At 33.8% G+C, this 16,708-nt stretch overlaps 2 protein-coding genes across 5 annotated transcripts; one reads left to right on the forward strand and one right to left on the reverse strand.

Moving 5' to 3' along the window:
• Positions 1-152: 152 nt before the first annotated feature.
• On the forward strand, positions 153-4,834 carry LOC142637989 (E3 ubiquitin-protein ligase SDIR1). 2 transcript variants are annotated; one of them, XM_075811974.1, is made up of 9 exons: positions 153-364; positions 1,643-1,817; positions 1,960-2,014; positions 2,108-2,160; positions 2,270-2,498; positions 2,653-2,767; positions 3,106-3,151; positions 3,656-3,778; positions 4,429-4,834. In XM_075811974.1, the coding sequence occupies exons 2-9, from the start codon at positions 1,740-1,742 to the stop codon at positions 4,552-4,554; spliced, it is 825 nt and encodes a 274-aa protein (XP_075668089.1). In that variant the 5' UTR covers positions 153-364; positions 1,643-1,739; the 3' UTR covers positions 4,555-4,834. The 2 variants fall into 2 exon arrangements, with proteins under 2 accessions (XP_075668089.1, XP_075668091.1); XM_075811976.1 differs by having other exon boundaries at positions 230-364; positions 1,664-1,817.
• Positions 4,835-6,464: 1,630 nt separating this feature from the next.
• Positions 6,465-10,509, reverse strand: LOC142639277 (peptidyl-prolyl cis-trans isomerase FKBP20-1). 3 transcript variants are annotated; one of them, XM_075813455.1, is made up of 7 exons: positions 10,220-10,505; positions 9,380-9,475; positions 8,054-8,182; positions 7,788-7,921; positions 7,627-7,706; positions 6,990-7,082; positions 6,465-6,855 (listed from the first exon to the last, which is right to left on the reverse strand). In XM_075813455.1, the coding sequence occupies exons 3-7, from the start codon at positions 8,160-8,162 to the stop codon at positions 6,705-6,707; spliced, it is 567 nt and encodes a 188-aa protein (XP_075669570.1). In that variant the 5' UTR covers positions 8,163-8,182; positions 9,380-9,475; positions 10,220-10,505; the 3' UTR covers positions 6,465-6,704. The 3 variants fall into 3 exon arrangements, with proteins under 3 accessions (XP_075669570.1, XP_075669568.1, XP_075669569.1); XM_075813453.1 differs by lacking the exon at positions 9,380-9,475 and having other exon boundaries at positions 10,220-10,509; XM_075813454.1 differs by lacking the exons at positions 9,380-9,475; positions 10,220-10,505 and having other exon boundaries at positions 8,054-8,912.
• Positions 10,510-16,708: the final 6,199 nt, after the last annotated feature.

Here is a 16,708-nt window from a genome sequence, read left to right on the forward strand (position 1 = left end):
AATCATCAACAAAACAAAACAAACTTAGGCAGAATCTTAAAATGAGTTTCAAGTTGAAAGACAGGGCAGACACGTAAGTCTCACCCAATCCTAATACGACATCGTACGATGTTTTTTTTTTTAATCCAACTAAGGAAAAACCAAACATCTCCGACAAAAAGCACACCAGAGACCACGAAGAAGAAAAAAAAAAAACTTGGCTTTTGACACACAGAACAGAGCGCGTCCGACTCGGACTCGGAGGATCTCTCCGATTCAACTCAGTCCGTTCCCATTCAACGGAGATCGAAAGAACGTTGCATTTGATCGAAACGGGCTGTGTCCAAATTCGTAGATAGAGAAAACTTTTTTTAGATCTGACTCTGTAAGTTTGGAATCTACTTTTTTTTTTTTTTATTTGTCAATCTCTCTTTTGCTTTTAGATCACTTTTCGTTTCTTTTCATGATGAAAGATCACTGAGCTTTGTTAGTATGAGATATATGCGATAATGTGTGTTTTCTATGTTATGAGATTGATTGCTGACTTTTGATTAGTGGGTAATGCTTGGAATGTGGTTTTGGGATTAGGGTTTTGGTTTATCTCAAATTCTATCACTGAAATGTAACATTTTTTTTTTTATGTGTAATTTGTAATGTTGGAATTATATCTTAACTGGGTTTTGGGTTTTATTTTTTTGGTTGCTCTGGTTGTTGTCTTAGAGAGTCTGAAAGAATTTGTAGAAGTAGTAGGATTTTCCTATTATATATAAAATTAAAAGTAAAACGAAAATTGTAGAATTATTTTCTGTGTGAATTCCATGTGACTTAGGCATTGCTTATTAGGCTAAATTTGCTTATGTGAATGTGCTTCCAAATTAATGGTTCTGAATGCAATGCACCCATTTGAGGGAGTGGATGGCTGGCTAAAAGCGTTGGAAGAATGATATTAATTGCTAAGGCTGATTCTATACTCGTTCTCTGTTGTGTAAATGACTCACATTTTACACGATGCCCCATTTGTGGTTGTTATTTTGTCAATGTTGTGAATTTAGTATTTCATGTTTTTGTTTTTGTTTTTTTTTTTTGGATAAGTTATTTCATGTTAATATCTTGATGGGTGTGTGTTCCTGTTCTTGTTCAAAACTTGAGCACTTTTGGCTTTATAATATAAACTTTCTTAGTCTTATGGAGGCGTGACTTGGTTTGTAATATTGTATTTAAGAAATCATTAAGAGTCTTTACCCAACATTATCTTTTTCCTTTCTTTTTTTTTTTAATCAAAAGACAACAACAAAACACCCAAGCCTTAGTCTCAAATTTTTGGGGGGATGAACCCTTGTTGGGTTTGTTTATGCGCTATAGAATTTTCTTCACTAGATGTTTGACTGTTTATCCATTGCAGACCTCATAGTTTTGGGACTAAGGTTTTGGGTGGTGGTGGTGGTGTTGCTGTTGTAGATGTTTGAAGGTTTATCATTTGAACATTAATTTGGTTCTATTTAGATCTATTGGTCATTTGCATGGATCATAGTCATACACATTGGGTTTCTAATTTGTTAATATGTTCATCATCACTTGTTAGTGTCTTGATTGCATTTAACCTCTTCTCTTTTAGCATGCATTACTTATATTGCATTAATATGTGTGGATTTGGATTTTGCAGATTAAAAGGACTATTTTGTAGGTGCTCTATATATTTCAGTGAACCTGTGAAGCAGTCACTCTATACTCCAGTGAAGCTCTCATAAACTTCTACAGCCATGAGCTTTGTTTTCCGAGGGACAAGAGGAGATATAGAAACTGGATATCCAGGATTTATACCTGAGCGGCGTGCAATGGTATGTTTATTGTTATTTACGCATTGGATTGAGTTTACTGTTGTACCCAAATCTTGGGTTGGTTATTTTTATCTTATATATCTATTTCTGATTCTGAATCATCAATCAATAAGTTTTTGATATTGATTCTGTTCTCCATCAGCGGGTTCATACGGCGCGTTCTGTTAATTCCAACTCACTAGCTTTTCTCGTCACAGGTATTTACTGTCAATTTTATTTATTCTGTTAATTGATATGTAACGTAAAAAATTGTGTTTCTCATCTACACATTACTTGTTAATATGTGTCAGTTCTCTTGCTATTCATGATACTTAACTCACACCAGATGTCGCCTAACTTTCTGGTATGTTCTTGTACTGATTTTCTATGTTGAGAATTTTTTCTTTATAGTATATGATCTTGAGATTTTAATTTTTTTCCATAAGTGACTTATTGGGCCCTCTTGTGAGTAGCTCTGGCTAGTGCTTGGTGTGTTCTTGATGGCCACAACACTGAGGATGTATGCAACTTGTCAGCAACTTCAAGCTCAGGCCCAAGCTCATGCTGCAGCAGCCAGTGGCTTACTTGGTCATACTGAACTACGGTTGCATATGCCTCCATCCATAGCACTTGCAACAAGAGGGCGTTTACAAGGGCTCAGACTTCAGCTTGCACTTCTTGACAGGGAATTCGATGATCTAGGTCTGGTAGTTATGTTTGGGTTGTGTATTCTATTATTGATTATGTATTTTAAAGCTTACAAATTAATATTATACCATTGATGACCAAAGCTATATAACACGTGATTTTATTTTATTTTAAACATTATTTTGAGCTATTTGGTATTGGATTTCAGATTATGAAACTTTGAGAGCACTGGATGCTGATAATGTGCCCTCACTCTCTTCTATGAGTGATGAAGAGATAAATGCCCTTCCAGTCCATAAGTACAAGGTTGCAGCTCCTCAAAAGTATGTTCTTCTGGCTGAATCTAATATTTGGATTTGGTTGGAGTAAATGTTGCTTATAAGTGTTGATTACTGAATAAATAAATAAAAAGTTTCCTCCATGAGCTTAGCTCAAAGAGTACCTCCTCCCCTTTTAAGAGAAAGCTAGAGAGTGAGGTCATGGTTTCAAATTACTTTTAAATTAGGTTTTTTTTTTTTTTTTTTTTTTAATTTTAAATTTTAAATAATGGATGAACTATATTTATATCTGGGTTTGTGATCCATTTATCTTCTAATGTTTTTGCGAAGCCTTGATTATTGATATATGTTAATGATTGACAAGAAACTGGTTTTGAATGCAGTGGTGGTCAATTGATGCAACCGGCCTCGTCTTCTGCATCTGCTGAGGTATTAGCTATATTAAATCTTTTTTCCCACGCTCTTTTGTAGTACTGCTTGCTTGCATGACTTGTGGTATATATTAAAGGGAAAAGTAAATAGATGCCCTAAGCCTAAGGGCATTGGTTTAGGAAATATTTTGAGAGACTTTTTATGGGAAAAGAAAAAAAAAAGAATTTTTTTTGACAGCTTTTTATATTTTTTATGAACGTGGTGTCAAAACTTTCTAAAAATGGTTTATTAACAATTGTCATAAAGGCACCCGTTAACATGACCCTATATTAAAAGATCTGCTGTCTGACCAAGCCTAACTTTTGTGCTTCCTTGTAAACATAGGAATGACTGTGCACACATGTACTTTTTTAGCCCCCCTCCCCCCGCCCCCCCCCCCCCCCCCCCTTTTTTTTTTCATTTTACATTCTCCAGAACATTTTTTATTTTTTTATTTTTTTCCGGATAATGATGATGATGATGATGATGAATAGATGATCTGTTTTTACTTCTCTTGAACAGAAGCAAGACAATGCCCATGCAGTTGGGAGCACAAAGGCATCGGATGATGAACTGACTTGCAGTGTTTGCTTGGAGCAAGTTAATGTTGGAGAGCTCATCCGTAGCTTGCCATGCTTGCATCAGGTTCCTCATTTTCTTGCACTGAATGATTTGCTGAGACACTACGGTTCCTCATCTGTAGCATCTTAGCAAATCTTTGAAATTTTTAATTATTTTATTATTTCTTGAAAATTGGGCATTTGTTAAAATAGATTGCTTTAAACTGATAATCTGTATGATATGTTTATGGGAAACCTGTTCTACAATGGGTATGCTCATCTGTGTCAAAGACTCAAAAGTTACAGTCAGAATACACTGGTTGTGCCTCTCATATTTTCTATTACTATGACAGTCATAGCACTCTGTCATTTCACTCTGTCATTTCACATGAACAACTAATATATCCCATCCTGCAGCATAAGGTGATTGAAGCTCAATTCTCCAAGTTTATATCAATAGCTTCCAAATGAAGAACAGAATCCCATAACTCCTTTATAAAAGTATAAATTTTGTGATACACTAAGTAATTGGACTGGTGGAAATCCCTTTTTGGAGACATACCGAAAACCGTGTTGCTTAGATTCATCTCGATATTAATCCGATTTGTGGAAGAGCCTTTTATTAGCATAGATAGTATTTCCTCAAGTTCAGTATGTTATACTAGGTGGTTATTTTGAATGACCTAAGTCGGCATGATTATTATTGCAATCCTAATATATTTTATCGTCTTGCAGTTTCATGCTAACTGCATCGACCCTTGGCTGCGACAACAGGGAACATGCCCTGTTTGTAAATACAGAGCAGGATCTGGGTGGCAGGAAAATGGACAAGGTGGTATGGATGCTTCTTACATGGTTTAAGTACCAGCAGCCTAGACGTGGATTCATGATGCTTTGAGATACATTCACCCATGTTAATATGCCGCGGATCTAACTGGATCTCTCAAAATAATAGGTCCATTTTGTAAGTAATGGCAGCATTGGTGTAATTATCATTTGACATAGGCACCATTAGAAAACTGTGTCATCAGTCACATTACAAGTCTTTGTTTTATTCTTGGAAGATCCAATTGGAATTAGATCTGTTTTAAAATTACTTGGAACAAGGCCTATTCAGATAGATTTTTTTTTTGAAAAAAAATTATTATTTATGGGGTGTTAGGGGGTAGGGGGCGTTTGTTTTTGTTATTCCACTTATATGGCCAAGAAGTTAGTAGCTTAACTATCAGTTTGGCACAATCTAATGTTTTCAATCGAGTTGTCTAGGATTCAAATCCGCCCCCTACCCCTCCAACTATCAAATTACAAACAAAATAAATAAATTATTCCACTTCTGTGTTGCAAGACATTTGTAACCACTGTTTGTAATCTTAAGACGTAATTTTTTTGCGCAAAACTTCATTAATGCATACAAGACATAATTGAACTTGAAATGCTTTCATGTAAAGGCCAAGAAAGATAAGTGCAAGGATACGATGATTCGATTTGGGTGCATTTTTAATTTATTTTTGATAATCAAAAAAGGTTCTACTTAAAGTCTTAAACTATACTCACGAATAGCATGGGACTCCGATACAATAAATGGGGGTTTTCCTTTATTTAAGAGCAATGTTATGTTTATTACATTTTTTCAACAAATTATAAATGGTAGATTGTTATGATGGACAAGAAAGTAAATTAAGTTATAAATTCAAATTATAATCAATAACAACTTACTATCTATAATTTGTTGTGAAAATATTGTGAACATAACATCTCTCTTTATTTAAACCCACAACCTCAAATTTGCAAGTGATATTGATGGGTCACAAAGACTTCTTGCCATTAGGCCACTCCTCTCCATTAAGCCACCTCCAGTGAGTGTATTTTTAATCTAAACTAACCTTGTTGTCAGGTTGGAAAATTACTTACTCAAACTAATATAGTAATATTTAAAAAGAAAAATATTAGATCATGTCTCTAATATTGTGTTTAAACTTTCTATATCAATTAATAATTATGTAGAAAAGTCCAAAATGCATCAAATTAACAAGTAAAATTTTCCATCCTAACATCTAATACATCAAGCTCACAAAATAGAAATTCTAAGACCTAAAATGAAATGACTAACAAAAGTAGAGACTAAGTGAGAACTAGCATGAAAATGGTAAAATTAGAATGACATTGTTATTAAAAGGATTGTAATGTAGGATGTAGGTGAGAAATTATTGAATGAATTGTAGTGGATACTGTAATGTGTACCAATAAAAAGAATACACAATAAAATTATAGTATAATTAAAATGTCAGGTTGATTTGGATACAGAGTTTGAAAAAAAATTTCCATCCTAACATCTAATACATCAAGCTCACAAAATAGAAATTCTAAGACCTAAAATGAAATGACTAACAAAAGTAGAGACTAAGTGAGAACTAGCATGAAAATGATAAAATTAGAATGATATTGTTATTAAAAGGATTGTAATGTAGGATGTAGATGAGAAATTATTGAATGAATTGTAGTGGATACTGTAATGTGTACCAATAAAAAGAATACACAATAAAATTATAGTATAATTAAAATGTCAAGTTGATTTGGATACAGAGTTTGAAAAAAATAAATACAAACCAATCTAACCTCTTTTAAAAATTCTCAACCCTCTAACCCGAGGAAAACCAATCCATTGCCTATGGTTGGATCAGATTGTTCATGTAAAGGCATCATGCGCTTTTAAAAAGGGGAAAAAAAAATAATTGTAAAAGGACCATTCCCATTGCATGCAGCCCAAAGAATTGTGCAAATAATCAGACAACATTTTTATTTATTCATATCATTGATTGATCATGAAATTCAATATTGCTGGCTTGTAAATCATTCACAACCAACAGGATTTCCAAACCAGCATAGGCTTGCACACCTTTCAACTGTTATTATCGTCATAGTACACTCTTGTCTTTAACTCATGAAATAAGTTTGAAGTATCTATTTAGTTATCATAGATCGATTTTATGTAAATAAATATGTGAATGCCCTTATTTTGCTTTGCCCTTTCCCTTTCCTTGACCTTTCTTGGATTCTAACTTGGCTTGAACTCTGGCAGCAGCAGCAGCTTTAGCTTCTTCTCTCTTCTTCTTCTCTTCTTCTTTGGTTGTAGCAGCAAGCTCCCTCTGCCTTTTCAGCTCTCTGATTTGAGGTTTGACAAGCAACATAGAAAATCAAATATTTCTCAAAATAGGTAAGTCTCAGGGGAAATTAAGTGATCTGGGTTTGTATTTCTAGAGAATAATACATGCAAATGATAATAATGTATAACTTACTCAAGCCTAGCCCTCTCCTCTGAAACGCTACCCAAACTTGAACCCTTCCGTGGCCTGCAGGCCACTAATTCCACCTCAAAGATAAGTGTCGCACTGCATGAAATACAAATATCATTAATTTCGCAGAAATTGGAGGCAAATGATCTACTTGCAACAAACCAACAATAGCCAAAGGAAATTAATCACGCAAATGCAAACTATTTTGAAGACTTTGTTAACAAGCATAAACAAAGTAGTTCAACACTAGCAGTCATATAGCAATGTGCTAGACTATCACGTTGCTATATGAGGGTTGTACTTGTGTAATATTAACCACCAAGACTCATTTTCCAATCTTTTGTCTTTTGGAAGTTTTCCCACTATTAAAATTTGTTGGATGATCAGTTGGAATTGTTCAAGGAAAAAGTTTGTTTGAGGTCCCCAACAAAGTCAGTTATAGTTTTATTTCTTTTTTGCTTGGTAAAATGAGTGTTGTGAGGACCCATGCTCCATCCCCTGGGTAGGACAACTCTCAAGCTTGCTAGATACACTTCAGTGGTGTTCATGGAAAATTTTACGCATGTAATTTCACATAGCTACCAGCTCTTTAATTGTGTTTCTAAGCAATTTTGAAAGATAAAGAGTACAATGGGATTACTTTGGTGGGATATCTGGCGGAGAACCTGCACTTCCGTAGGCATATTCTGGCATGCAAGTGATTTTTGCAATTTCCCCAACCTGCAAATCAAACACCAAATATGTAATAAAAACTTGAACCTATATGTTTAACGAAATCCATCAAGAGTCGATAACTTTGACCTTCATGGTTTTCAATGCAACGTCCCAAGCCTTGATTACAGTGCCCTTTCCAACCTCAAAAGAGAACACAGTATTATCCTCCCGTGTAGTATCAAAAACTTCACCATTTTCAGCAAGGACACCTTCATAATGAACTGCTCAACACAAAAACCATATTGTGATGATCATAGACTTATTTTAACTTCCAAACACTTTTATACTTTAGTAATTTAGACATTTTTGTCTCGAATACCAACAGGTAGTAAATGTTAGAAACAAGCACATACCATCAACAAGAGGAAGGTCATCCTTTGGAGCAACGGCATTAGCTTTGGCTTGCCTTACAATTGTCTTAAGAACACCTCCATCACCAGTTAAATCAATAGCATCACCCATGGCTCCAAACTGTCAATGTCCTGTTCAGGCAGAAGCCGCATCAAGTGATCAAGACACAGGAAAAGCTGACTACTACTAAGACTTTATATCTTTCCAGATGCCAGACTAAGGAATGCTTAGAGCCTCAGGCCATTAGTATGATTTGCATGGTGCTACCACACTGATACACTATCACTAAACAGATGTTAAAAACTTAAATTATGAGAAGTATGAATAAGGACCAAAGAAAGTGTCAATATCAAATACAAATCCAAATCCAAACTAAGATGCGGGTTAACATTGAAGACAGCTTTCAATGATGTAATAAATGATACACAATCATTGAAAGAAAAAAAGGTTCTCAATTCATAACTTTAAGTTTGAATATAGATATAGATTAAAAATGAAACAAATTAAGTACAACTACAAGAACACGCTGATCCTACAAAGTATGTTCACAGTAGGTTGTAATCCATACATAAACTTGGACAAATGAAACAACTAGAAAGAGTCTGGACCTTTTTCACTTACTAAATCCTAAGCCCAAGGAAAGTATTTCAACATTACCCCCAACAAGAAAGAACATGACTTGTAAGATTGAGGTACTATTTTAATGTGGCTAATCCATTCCCTTAACCATTCATATTTAGTACAACAGCCAATACTACCCTTGTATCTCAGTCTCTTAACAAGTCAAACTATTTATGTAAAAAGGAGAGGGTACATGCAATCTTCTTCTTCTTTTCTCATAAATACTATAGAATTTCAACCAATGGCATCCGCCTCATAATGATTGCTTCTCATCATCACACCAAGACATCAATTGGATGGGTTTTTGTGTAGGCGGGGTTCAAACCCCAGGTATTTTACTTGACAAGCAATAGACTGACTAGTTGAGCTACCACCCTAAAGATAATGATGTCCACATTAAAAAAAATTTCAGATATATGATATATATCACAGTATCCTCACAGCACAAACCAGACAAGTAATTCCATTTATACTATATTTCCCTTCTTCCTAGTTACTTAGTAACCATGCAAGCTCTAGAAAATGTTGTATTGGTAAAAAGATTAGTTAGTCAAATGCACTAAAACAATATTAACAAAACAAAACAAAACAAACCCACCAAAAAAACAAAAAACCCAGTTCCCAAAATCATATCTTTATTTGAATCATCAACTAAATTTAACGAAAAAAAAATAAAAATAAAAATAAAAATCAGAGCAGAAACATACAGAAAAGAGAATCTAGGGTTTCACAGAGCTGTAGTATGGAGGAATCGGGTATCGGTTTTGAACAGGGATGGACCCAGGATTTCAAGCTAGGGGGGGCTGGAGTATAAGCAAAAAAAAAAAAAAAATTGTTACTAAGTGGTTGATTTTTCCATAATCTACAAATCAAATAAGAATTATATGCTAAGAATTACATATATTATCTCACAACAGCTCTAATTCTTGATACTGAGTAAAGGTGAAGGCTAAAATCCGGGTAATATGCATTATGCATTAATTATAAATTTAATATTTCTCAATTGTTAAATTTACTAGTTTTCAATAAAAATTTTGTATAATTTAAAAATATTAGTTTTAGCATTATGAATTAGCAATATGAGCAAAGTCGCAATTTTATTTTGTTACATTATTGTGACATTTTTATTACATTATGTTTTTTTTTTTGAGTTTTGACTCTTTATCTTTGTCACTCACCCAGACACCCACTACCCCCAATTTATAATGCACTACTTTTCTTACCTTTACTTGTTTTTGCACATAGTCAAAGTCCCAAATACCGAACAGGATTATATCAATACAGACTCTCTATCTATAATTTTATTTTATTCAAAAATCACAACTCAACTTAGTTCTCACTATCTCAGACACTGCAAAAACAAATAAAACAGAGACTCCCAAACACAATCATTTTCAATAATCCCAGATAAATAAATAAATAAAAACCACAATCACATAACAGATTCAGAAATCACAAACATTATAAAACGTATTTATTGGAGAGAGAAGAATCATATCAAAATAAATGTTAGGTTTTGAACTTGAAGGAGAGAGAAAAAAAAAAACTTGGAGCAGATCGGATTCGGGATGGAAGCTAGAGGCAGCAGAGGCGTGCGTGAACTCTGTTGGGTCAGTCACTAGGTAGATTGGCTGGTCTGTTGGGTCAGTGGCGAGCCTGGCTCATGGGCAGGACGGCCGACCGGCGATGGCTGTGGTGGCAACAGCGTGGCGAGATTCTCCGGCCTCTGGAGCGACCAAGGTGGGCTGGGTACTTTCTATCTCTCTGTCTCGCCTCTCTTTCTTTTTCCTTCGTCTTTCGCTTTCTAGTTTCTCCGTTAGGTTTGCCGTTTTGGACTGCTGCTGAGTTTTCTTTTTTTCTTTTTTTACATGGGCATGGGCTCTTGCCTCCTGGGCTGGCCGGCTGGGCTAGGAACTCATGAGGGGGCCTGAGCAAAAAACTAGGGGGGGCCTAAGCATATTAAAAAAAAAAATTAACCTGCTAATTTTTTTTTTTTTGGGCCCGGCGTCCTTAGGCCCCCACTTGGGTCCGTCTCTAGTTTTGAAGTTGAATATTTCGGCGAGTTTCGGTGGCCATAGGAGTCTAAAAGCAAAGTTCTCGCTACGAGGCAAACATGATGACCCTTTTATTTACTGTGTGAAATTTGGGGGAGTGTGAGGTACACGCGCTTACGTTTGCGCGTGTGGGATGTTGTCGACTGGACTGCATAAAAACGGTGAGTTTGGAACTTCCTATTCATGGATGTATTTTGGCTTAAGAAATGCCTGTTTAGGCTCAGTCTGTAAGTTTGTTTAGCTAAACAAGCCTATCTCATGTCTAAGTTTATGCACATATGCACAAGCTTGCAAACATGATATTTCACAAGATTCCGTTAAGATAAAGTGTTTGATAATGTGTTAGGATCAGATATGATAACTTGTTTGTGAGCAAGCTTGCAAACATGAGATTTCACAACATTCTGTTAAGATAAAGCGTTTGATAAGGTGTTAGGATCAGATATAATCACGTGTTTATGAACAAGCTTGCAAACATGAGATTTCATTTAATCATATAATATATAAGATAGGTTCAAGTTACACTTTTTTTACACCGAAAATTTTTAAAAGATCTAACGGTTGAAAAAAACTTCATTAAATGTTATTCCTTTTCCCCTCATTACCTAATTAATACTACAATTTTTTTTCTCTCTCTCTCTCCTTATTAAATTCTTTCCATACCTTTTTTTTTTTATTCCTTTTTCTTTCTATCCGTAGAGCATAATATAATTTTGGTATGGGAAGATCTATTTGCAAGAAATTCAAATGGTACTAGATAAGTTAAGAGACATAGTAAGTACAAATCTATTTGTAAGAAATTCAAATGATCTAATCATGGCTATCCCTGAACTTGATTTTTTTTTTTTTTTTTTTGTGGAGAAATTGTTAGGAATTCAGATACTAAATAGTACTTGCTCCTTTAAAATTTTATTTTGTTCTTTTAATTAATTTGCTTTATATATTTACGCGAACATGCTCTCAGTTAACATGTTGAAGAAGAAGAAGAAGAAATTGGAATTGCAGGTTGCCAAGTCTGTCAAACGTAGAAAAGCTTCTGATGGTGTTGCCAAGGAGTCCAGCCATGAAGAATCATCCAGTGAGGACGACAGTGATGATGATTTTGCAGTTGATTGGAGAGCCCAACACTTGTGAATGTGCTTGGCAGATGTTTTAGTATCTATGAGGGTATGATCTTAAAATGTTATAACCAGAAAATGTGATGTTTCGTCTGACCCAAACTGGAATCCACCATATCAATCTTTTCTTTAAATTTTAAGCTAAAAAAAAAAAAACCAAGACGCTAAACAATAATAAACAAGAATTCATAATAGCCACACCACTGTAAACAAGTAAATCCTTAAAAACAAAACCACTTCTAGTTCTAAGTTCTATCGTTAACTTGTAGGAAAAAATAATAAAAATGGACTCTATCTTGTTGGAGAAAATAATAAAAAATGGACACCTACTTGAAACTAAATTCTCCATAGTACTTTCTCAACACAAAAAAAAAAAAAAAAAAAAAACCTTCTCCATAGCATCAGGTAGCCGCATTGATTTTCAAATTGAGTAGAAACATATGAGGAATTGTAAAGAAAAAGTTTCTCAAAAAAAAAAAAAAAAAGAATTTCAAAGAAAAAGGAAAGAATGAATTAATAAAGAGAGAAAGAGAGACAAGAGAAATATTTAATGAGGAGGGAGATAATGTGGAAACTATTAATTAGGTAAGTATTTAATGATATAATAGATAAATATGTCTTCTTTTTTAACTGTTTGATATTTGGGAAATTTACGGCTTAAAAAAGGTGTAACTCTTGTGAAGTTACACCAAGTGTAACTTGAACTCATCTCATAATATATATATATATATATATATATATATATATATATATATATATATATATATATATATATAATTGTCTAGAAGTTTACTTATATAAACTTAAAGATTGGATTGTGTAAATATGTAAATTGATAATATAATTAGTTTATTTGTAATTTATGAAGGGGTGGACAACTTTTCTCATAGTTTTACCATATATGGGAAAAAAAAAGTTTGTTAAGTAGCTCGCGAGTAAGCTTGAGCATATTTGATAAGAAAATGAACTAAGCTTGAACATTTAGGCCTCGTTTGGGAGGAGAGAATGGAATGGAATGGAATGGAAAGGAATGAAAAGAATAATTTTAGAATATTCTTCCCTTCCCTTATTTGGGAGTTTTAATGGAAGGAATGAAAAGTCTATTACCTTGTTTGGGAGTTTAAGTGGAAGGGAATGAAATGGGTGGAAGGGAATGAAATGGGTAAGAGGGAACACTCATTCCTCTCTATTCCCTTAACACCTCAAATTTTCATTCCCCCCAAAATTGGGAGGAATGTGAGGGAATGGAATTAGATTTAATAAATTTTTTTTATTAAAACTCTCAAAATACCCCTATATATTCAACCTTTTATTTTTAAAATAGGGGTCTAATAGTGATATTGTCATAAAATGATTTCATTCCATTCCCTCCATATTACTCCCAAACAAGATTAATTACATTCCATTCATTTTCATTCCTCTATTTTAAAAAATCCAATCAAGGTTACTTAATTCCATTTCATTCCATTCTTTTCCCTTACTTAAATACATTCTATTCCATACCATTCCTTTCCATTCCTTTATAATCATTCCATTCCCTTCCCTTATGAACTCCCAAACAGAGCCTTAGTCTTATTTGATGTTGAGCTAGAACTTGGTTTTTATTTAAAATAAAGTTAAATAAACAATCTTGATTTGTAATACTCGGCTCGGCTCGTGTATAGTCCTAGACTGATGCTCCATGCTACAAGTTCTTTGACCATTTGAATAATTTATTAATTTTGAATTCTCTAGATTTTAAATTCATATATGGTAAGAAGAAAAGTTTGTACATTATAATCAATTGTATTTGGTCAAAAACTGAGGACCCTGGTTGATGGGTTGGACTTTTATTTGAAACAATTAATTTGTAAGAGATGGATGTTTGGACCAATAGTTGAGTTAAAACAATTTTTTAATGTGGGGAAAGGAAAAAACAATAACACAAGTTAAACTTATAAAAGATAAGATCATTTCTTGATCATTTCACCTTCCTTGGAAAAGTCTGAGGAATGTTTGCTCTCAGATGGGAGTACAAGGTTAAGCTTTAGTCAATATTACAAAGTTTATCTCTCTCTCTCTCTCTCTAAATTAGATCCCTGTACATGGGGGATCTTTCCCTATTTATAGCTCTAATGCTTCAATCCTTGCTGTCCACCTGTAGGGTGGATGTTCCTTTAGGCAAGATATTTGTCTCAACTTTCTTCTCCCCTCCTTTTGAGGTTGCGCTGAGCAGGTAATAGGCTATTGAAATATTGTTCACGTGTCATTCAGCTACTAATGCGGCATGTTTGGTAAAGGAGACGATGGCTTTATCAAGAAGCTTCCTCTAAATCTTGTTTAGATTGGTTACTGCTACCTACTTTTCTCGGCCAATATCCTTGATATGGCTCAACATTTCACTCTTACCTCAGAGTTACTCATCTTTCAGACTATTTAAGCCGAAGTACTCCATATGAATATTTAGTTGGGCTATTTAGTTGGGCCTTCCCAGACTCTAGCTTAAGCCCATTGTCCTTTAACTCACCTTGGCCAACACAGTTATAATAACTCGCCAAACGTGTAATTTGTAAAGCTATTATAGCTCTTTCACACGCAATTTTTTTTTCCTTTCCAACGTTACATTCATTTTAGAGAGCTGAAATTAACCCAATGGTCTTTTTCTGTCTTTTACAACTACTAAACAGAATATGGTACCAAAATTAGGCACATAGAACCAATAAAATTAAAAAAAAAATTGGAAAAATATTGAAACCCATATTCTTTTTCATGAAGCTAAATTTACCCTAACGTTTATTTCTAAAAACAATAAGGGGTTGTTTGGTACATACACTCAAATAGACATTTTCAATTTTTAAATAATATTACAGGCATTTCTATACATTTTTTCACCTACACCTATTTTCACACACATTTTCAAACAACAAAACACATATACCAAACACCCTCTAAAATACTTCCAAACTGGAGCGAAGTCCTTTAAAACCCATAACACTATAGCGGTCGTGCATGCTCTTAGTCTTAGGTTTAACTTCGTAGGCCGTGCGTAGCCCATTGGCACTAAAGTCAAAAAAGATGTGTATGGTTAATCAAGGTTAAGTTGGGCTAAAGCTAACCACACACAAAACTTTTTTTACTTTAGAGACCTGCAGCATGACACTTAACACAGACAAAGGCCTAAGACCATTAGGCAATATTTGGGCCAGATTGTATTAACCAAACCAAACAATATTTGGGCTAAAAAAGCCTAGCCTAGTCTCTCTAGAAAGACTTGGAAACAGTGATAGATAATCAAAAATCCTTACAAAAAAACATTTTTTTGACTGCCTCTCAGCAACATTTTCAATGGGCCATCTTTCCAAACATGAACCTTTAGAAGACCTTCAAAGAAGAAAATTTTCAATAGAAGGGCACCGTTGTGATACTAACCTACATATCGAAGTCAAAAAGTGTTGCTAAACTCAAATCAAATGCACATGAAAATAAATTGTGAGTAGTTATTATTATTATTATTTATTTTTTCTTTTCTTATAGCTTGGCAAGTTGGAGGATTGTTACCTTTACATGGGCAACCATTTTTTTCCATAATTGGAATGTATAAACTTGTTTGTTGGTTATAATTTTTCATAGTGGAGACTTGAGAGATTTTTAAGTTGCATGGCAGTTAGGAATGATCATGAATTAATGTTGTATTCAATATACTACTATGTTGGTTACACTTTCCTTTTTTGGTCTAGCCGTTTGCACGATTGTCCACCTAAGTATATGATTGCATCTTAACTAGGTAAAGAAAGAGATGACGAGAGTGATGGATTGTTGCCCTTCAATTCGTGCCATTAACAAAGTTGCAATGAGGCCATAGTAGCTATATAGGGCTGTAAATGAACTAAGCCGATCATAAATAACTCGGGCTTAACTTAATAAAAAGTTTGTTCATGTTTGTTTGTTTATAAATAAGCCAAGCTTGAACTTTAGTTTTAGACTTGTTTAATAAACAAGCTGAGCCCAAGCAAAAAAATTTGTTCATGAATAAGCTTGTGAGCTATTAGATTTGATATACAACAATTTAAGTATAGACTCATTTATAAGTTTATATGTGTTAACAAAATATACTCATTACACATATCTTAATAATGACATGGCTAATATGAGACCACTACCTATATTACCTTAATTTTCTCTTTCCTTTAAACTGATTAAGAACCACTTTAGACTATAGTTATATTTAAAAATAAATAAATAATTAAGTAGGCCACATATGATCATTCCCTATCAATCATCTAAAGTAAAGTTATGAAATACGTTAGTATTTATTATTCATAATAGTTACAAACATGTATTTTTCTAGTTCTTCACCATCTAACGTGAATGTTAAAATTGTATTTTGAACAATTGCTGAAACTGTAGATAAGGAATGATGAATCAATAAATTTAATTATGTAAATTATTAATTTGAATAGTAGCTAATCATAAGTAAGACTAGATGCATGATAAAATGAGTATACTATTTTTTTTTCTTAATTTTAGAAATTTAACCATTTAGTAATGCAATTTTTTTAGATCTCAAGCTCAAAAACTTGACATGAGCTCTAGTTTGAGCTTGATATTAAGCTTGAGTTTGGCTTGACTAATTAATCAAGCCAAGCCAAGCTAAGCTTAACTCAAACTTTTTGGTTTTCCCATGAGCTCAAGTTCAGACACTATTTTTAGGCTTGTCACAAGCTCAAGTTTTTAATTTTTTCTGACGAGTCAAGTTTAAACATGCACTATTTGACAAAACTCGGCTCGTTTACAACCCTAAGCCATACATACTATTGTTTTATTACCAAGAGAGCTCTAAAATTTCAACAGTTTAGCAAGAGAGCTCCAAAACTTCAACGGTCCT

Source organism: Castanea sativa, chromosome 6 (assembly GCF_040712315.1).
Source record: "Castanea sativa cultivar Marrone di Chiusa Pesio chromosome 6, ASM4071231v1".
Classification (NCBI taxonomy): domain Eukaryota; kingdom Viridiplantae; phylum Streptophyta; class Magnoliopsida; order Fagales; family Fagaceae; genus Castanea; species Castanea sativa.

Coding starts and splice junctions, on each gene's coding strand:
- LOC142637989 (XM_075811974.1), top strand. CDS start 1,740: ATGAGCTTTGTTTTCCGAGGGACAAGAGGAGATATAGAAACTGGATAT. Junction 1,818..1,959: donor TACCTGAGCGGCGTGCAATG/GTATGTTTATTG, acceptor GTTCTCCATCAG/CGGGTTCATACGGCGCGTTC. Junction 2,499..2,652: donor CAGGGAATTCGATGATCTAG/GTCTGGTAGTTA, acceptor ATTGGATTTCAG/ATTATGAAACTTTGAGAGCA.
- LOC142639277 (XM_075813453.1), bottom strand. CDS start 8,162: ATGGGTGATGCTATTGATTTAACTGGTGATGGAGGTGTTCTTAAGACA. Junction 7,922..8,053: donor TGACCTTCCTCTTGTTGATG/GTATGTGCTTGT, acceptor TGTGTTGAGCAG/TTCATTATGAAGGTGTCCTT. Junction 7,083..7,626: donor CCGCCAGATATCCCACCAAA/GTAATCCCATTG, acceptor TATTTCATGCAG/TGCGACACTTATCTTTGAGG.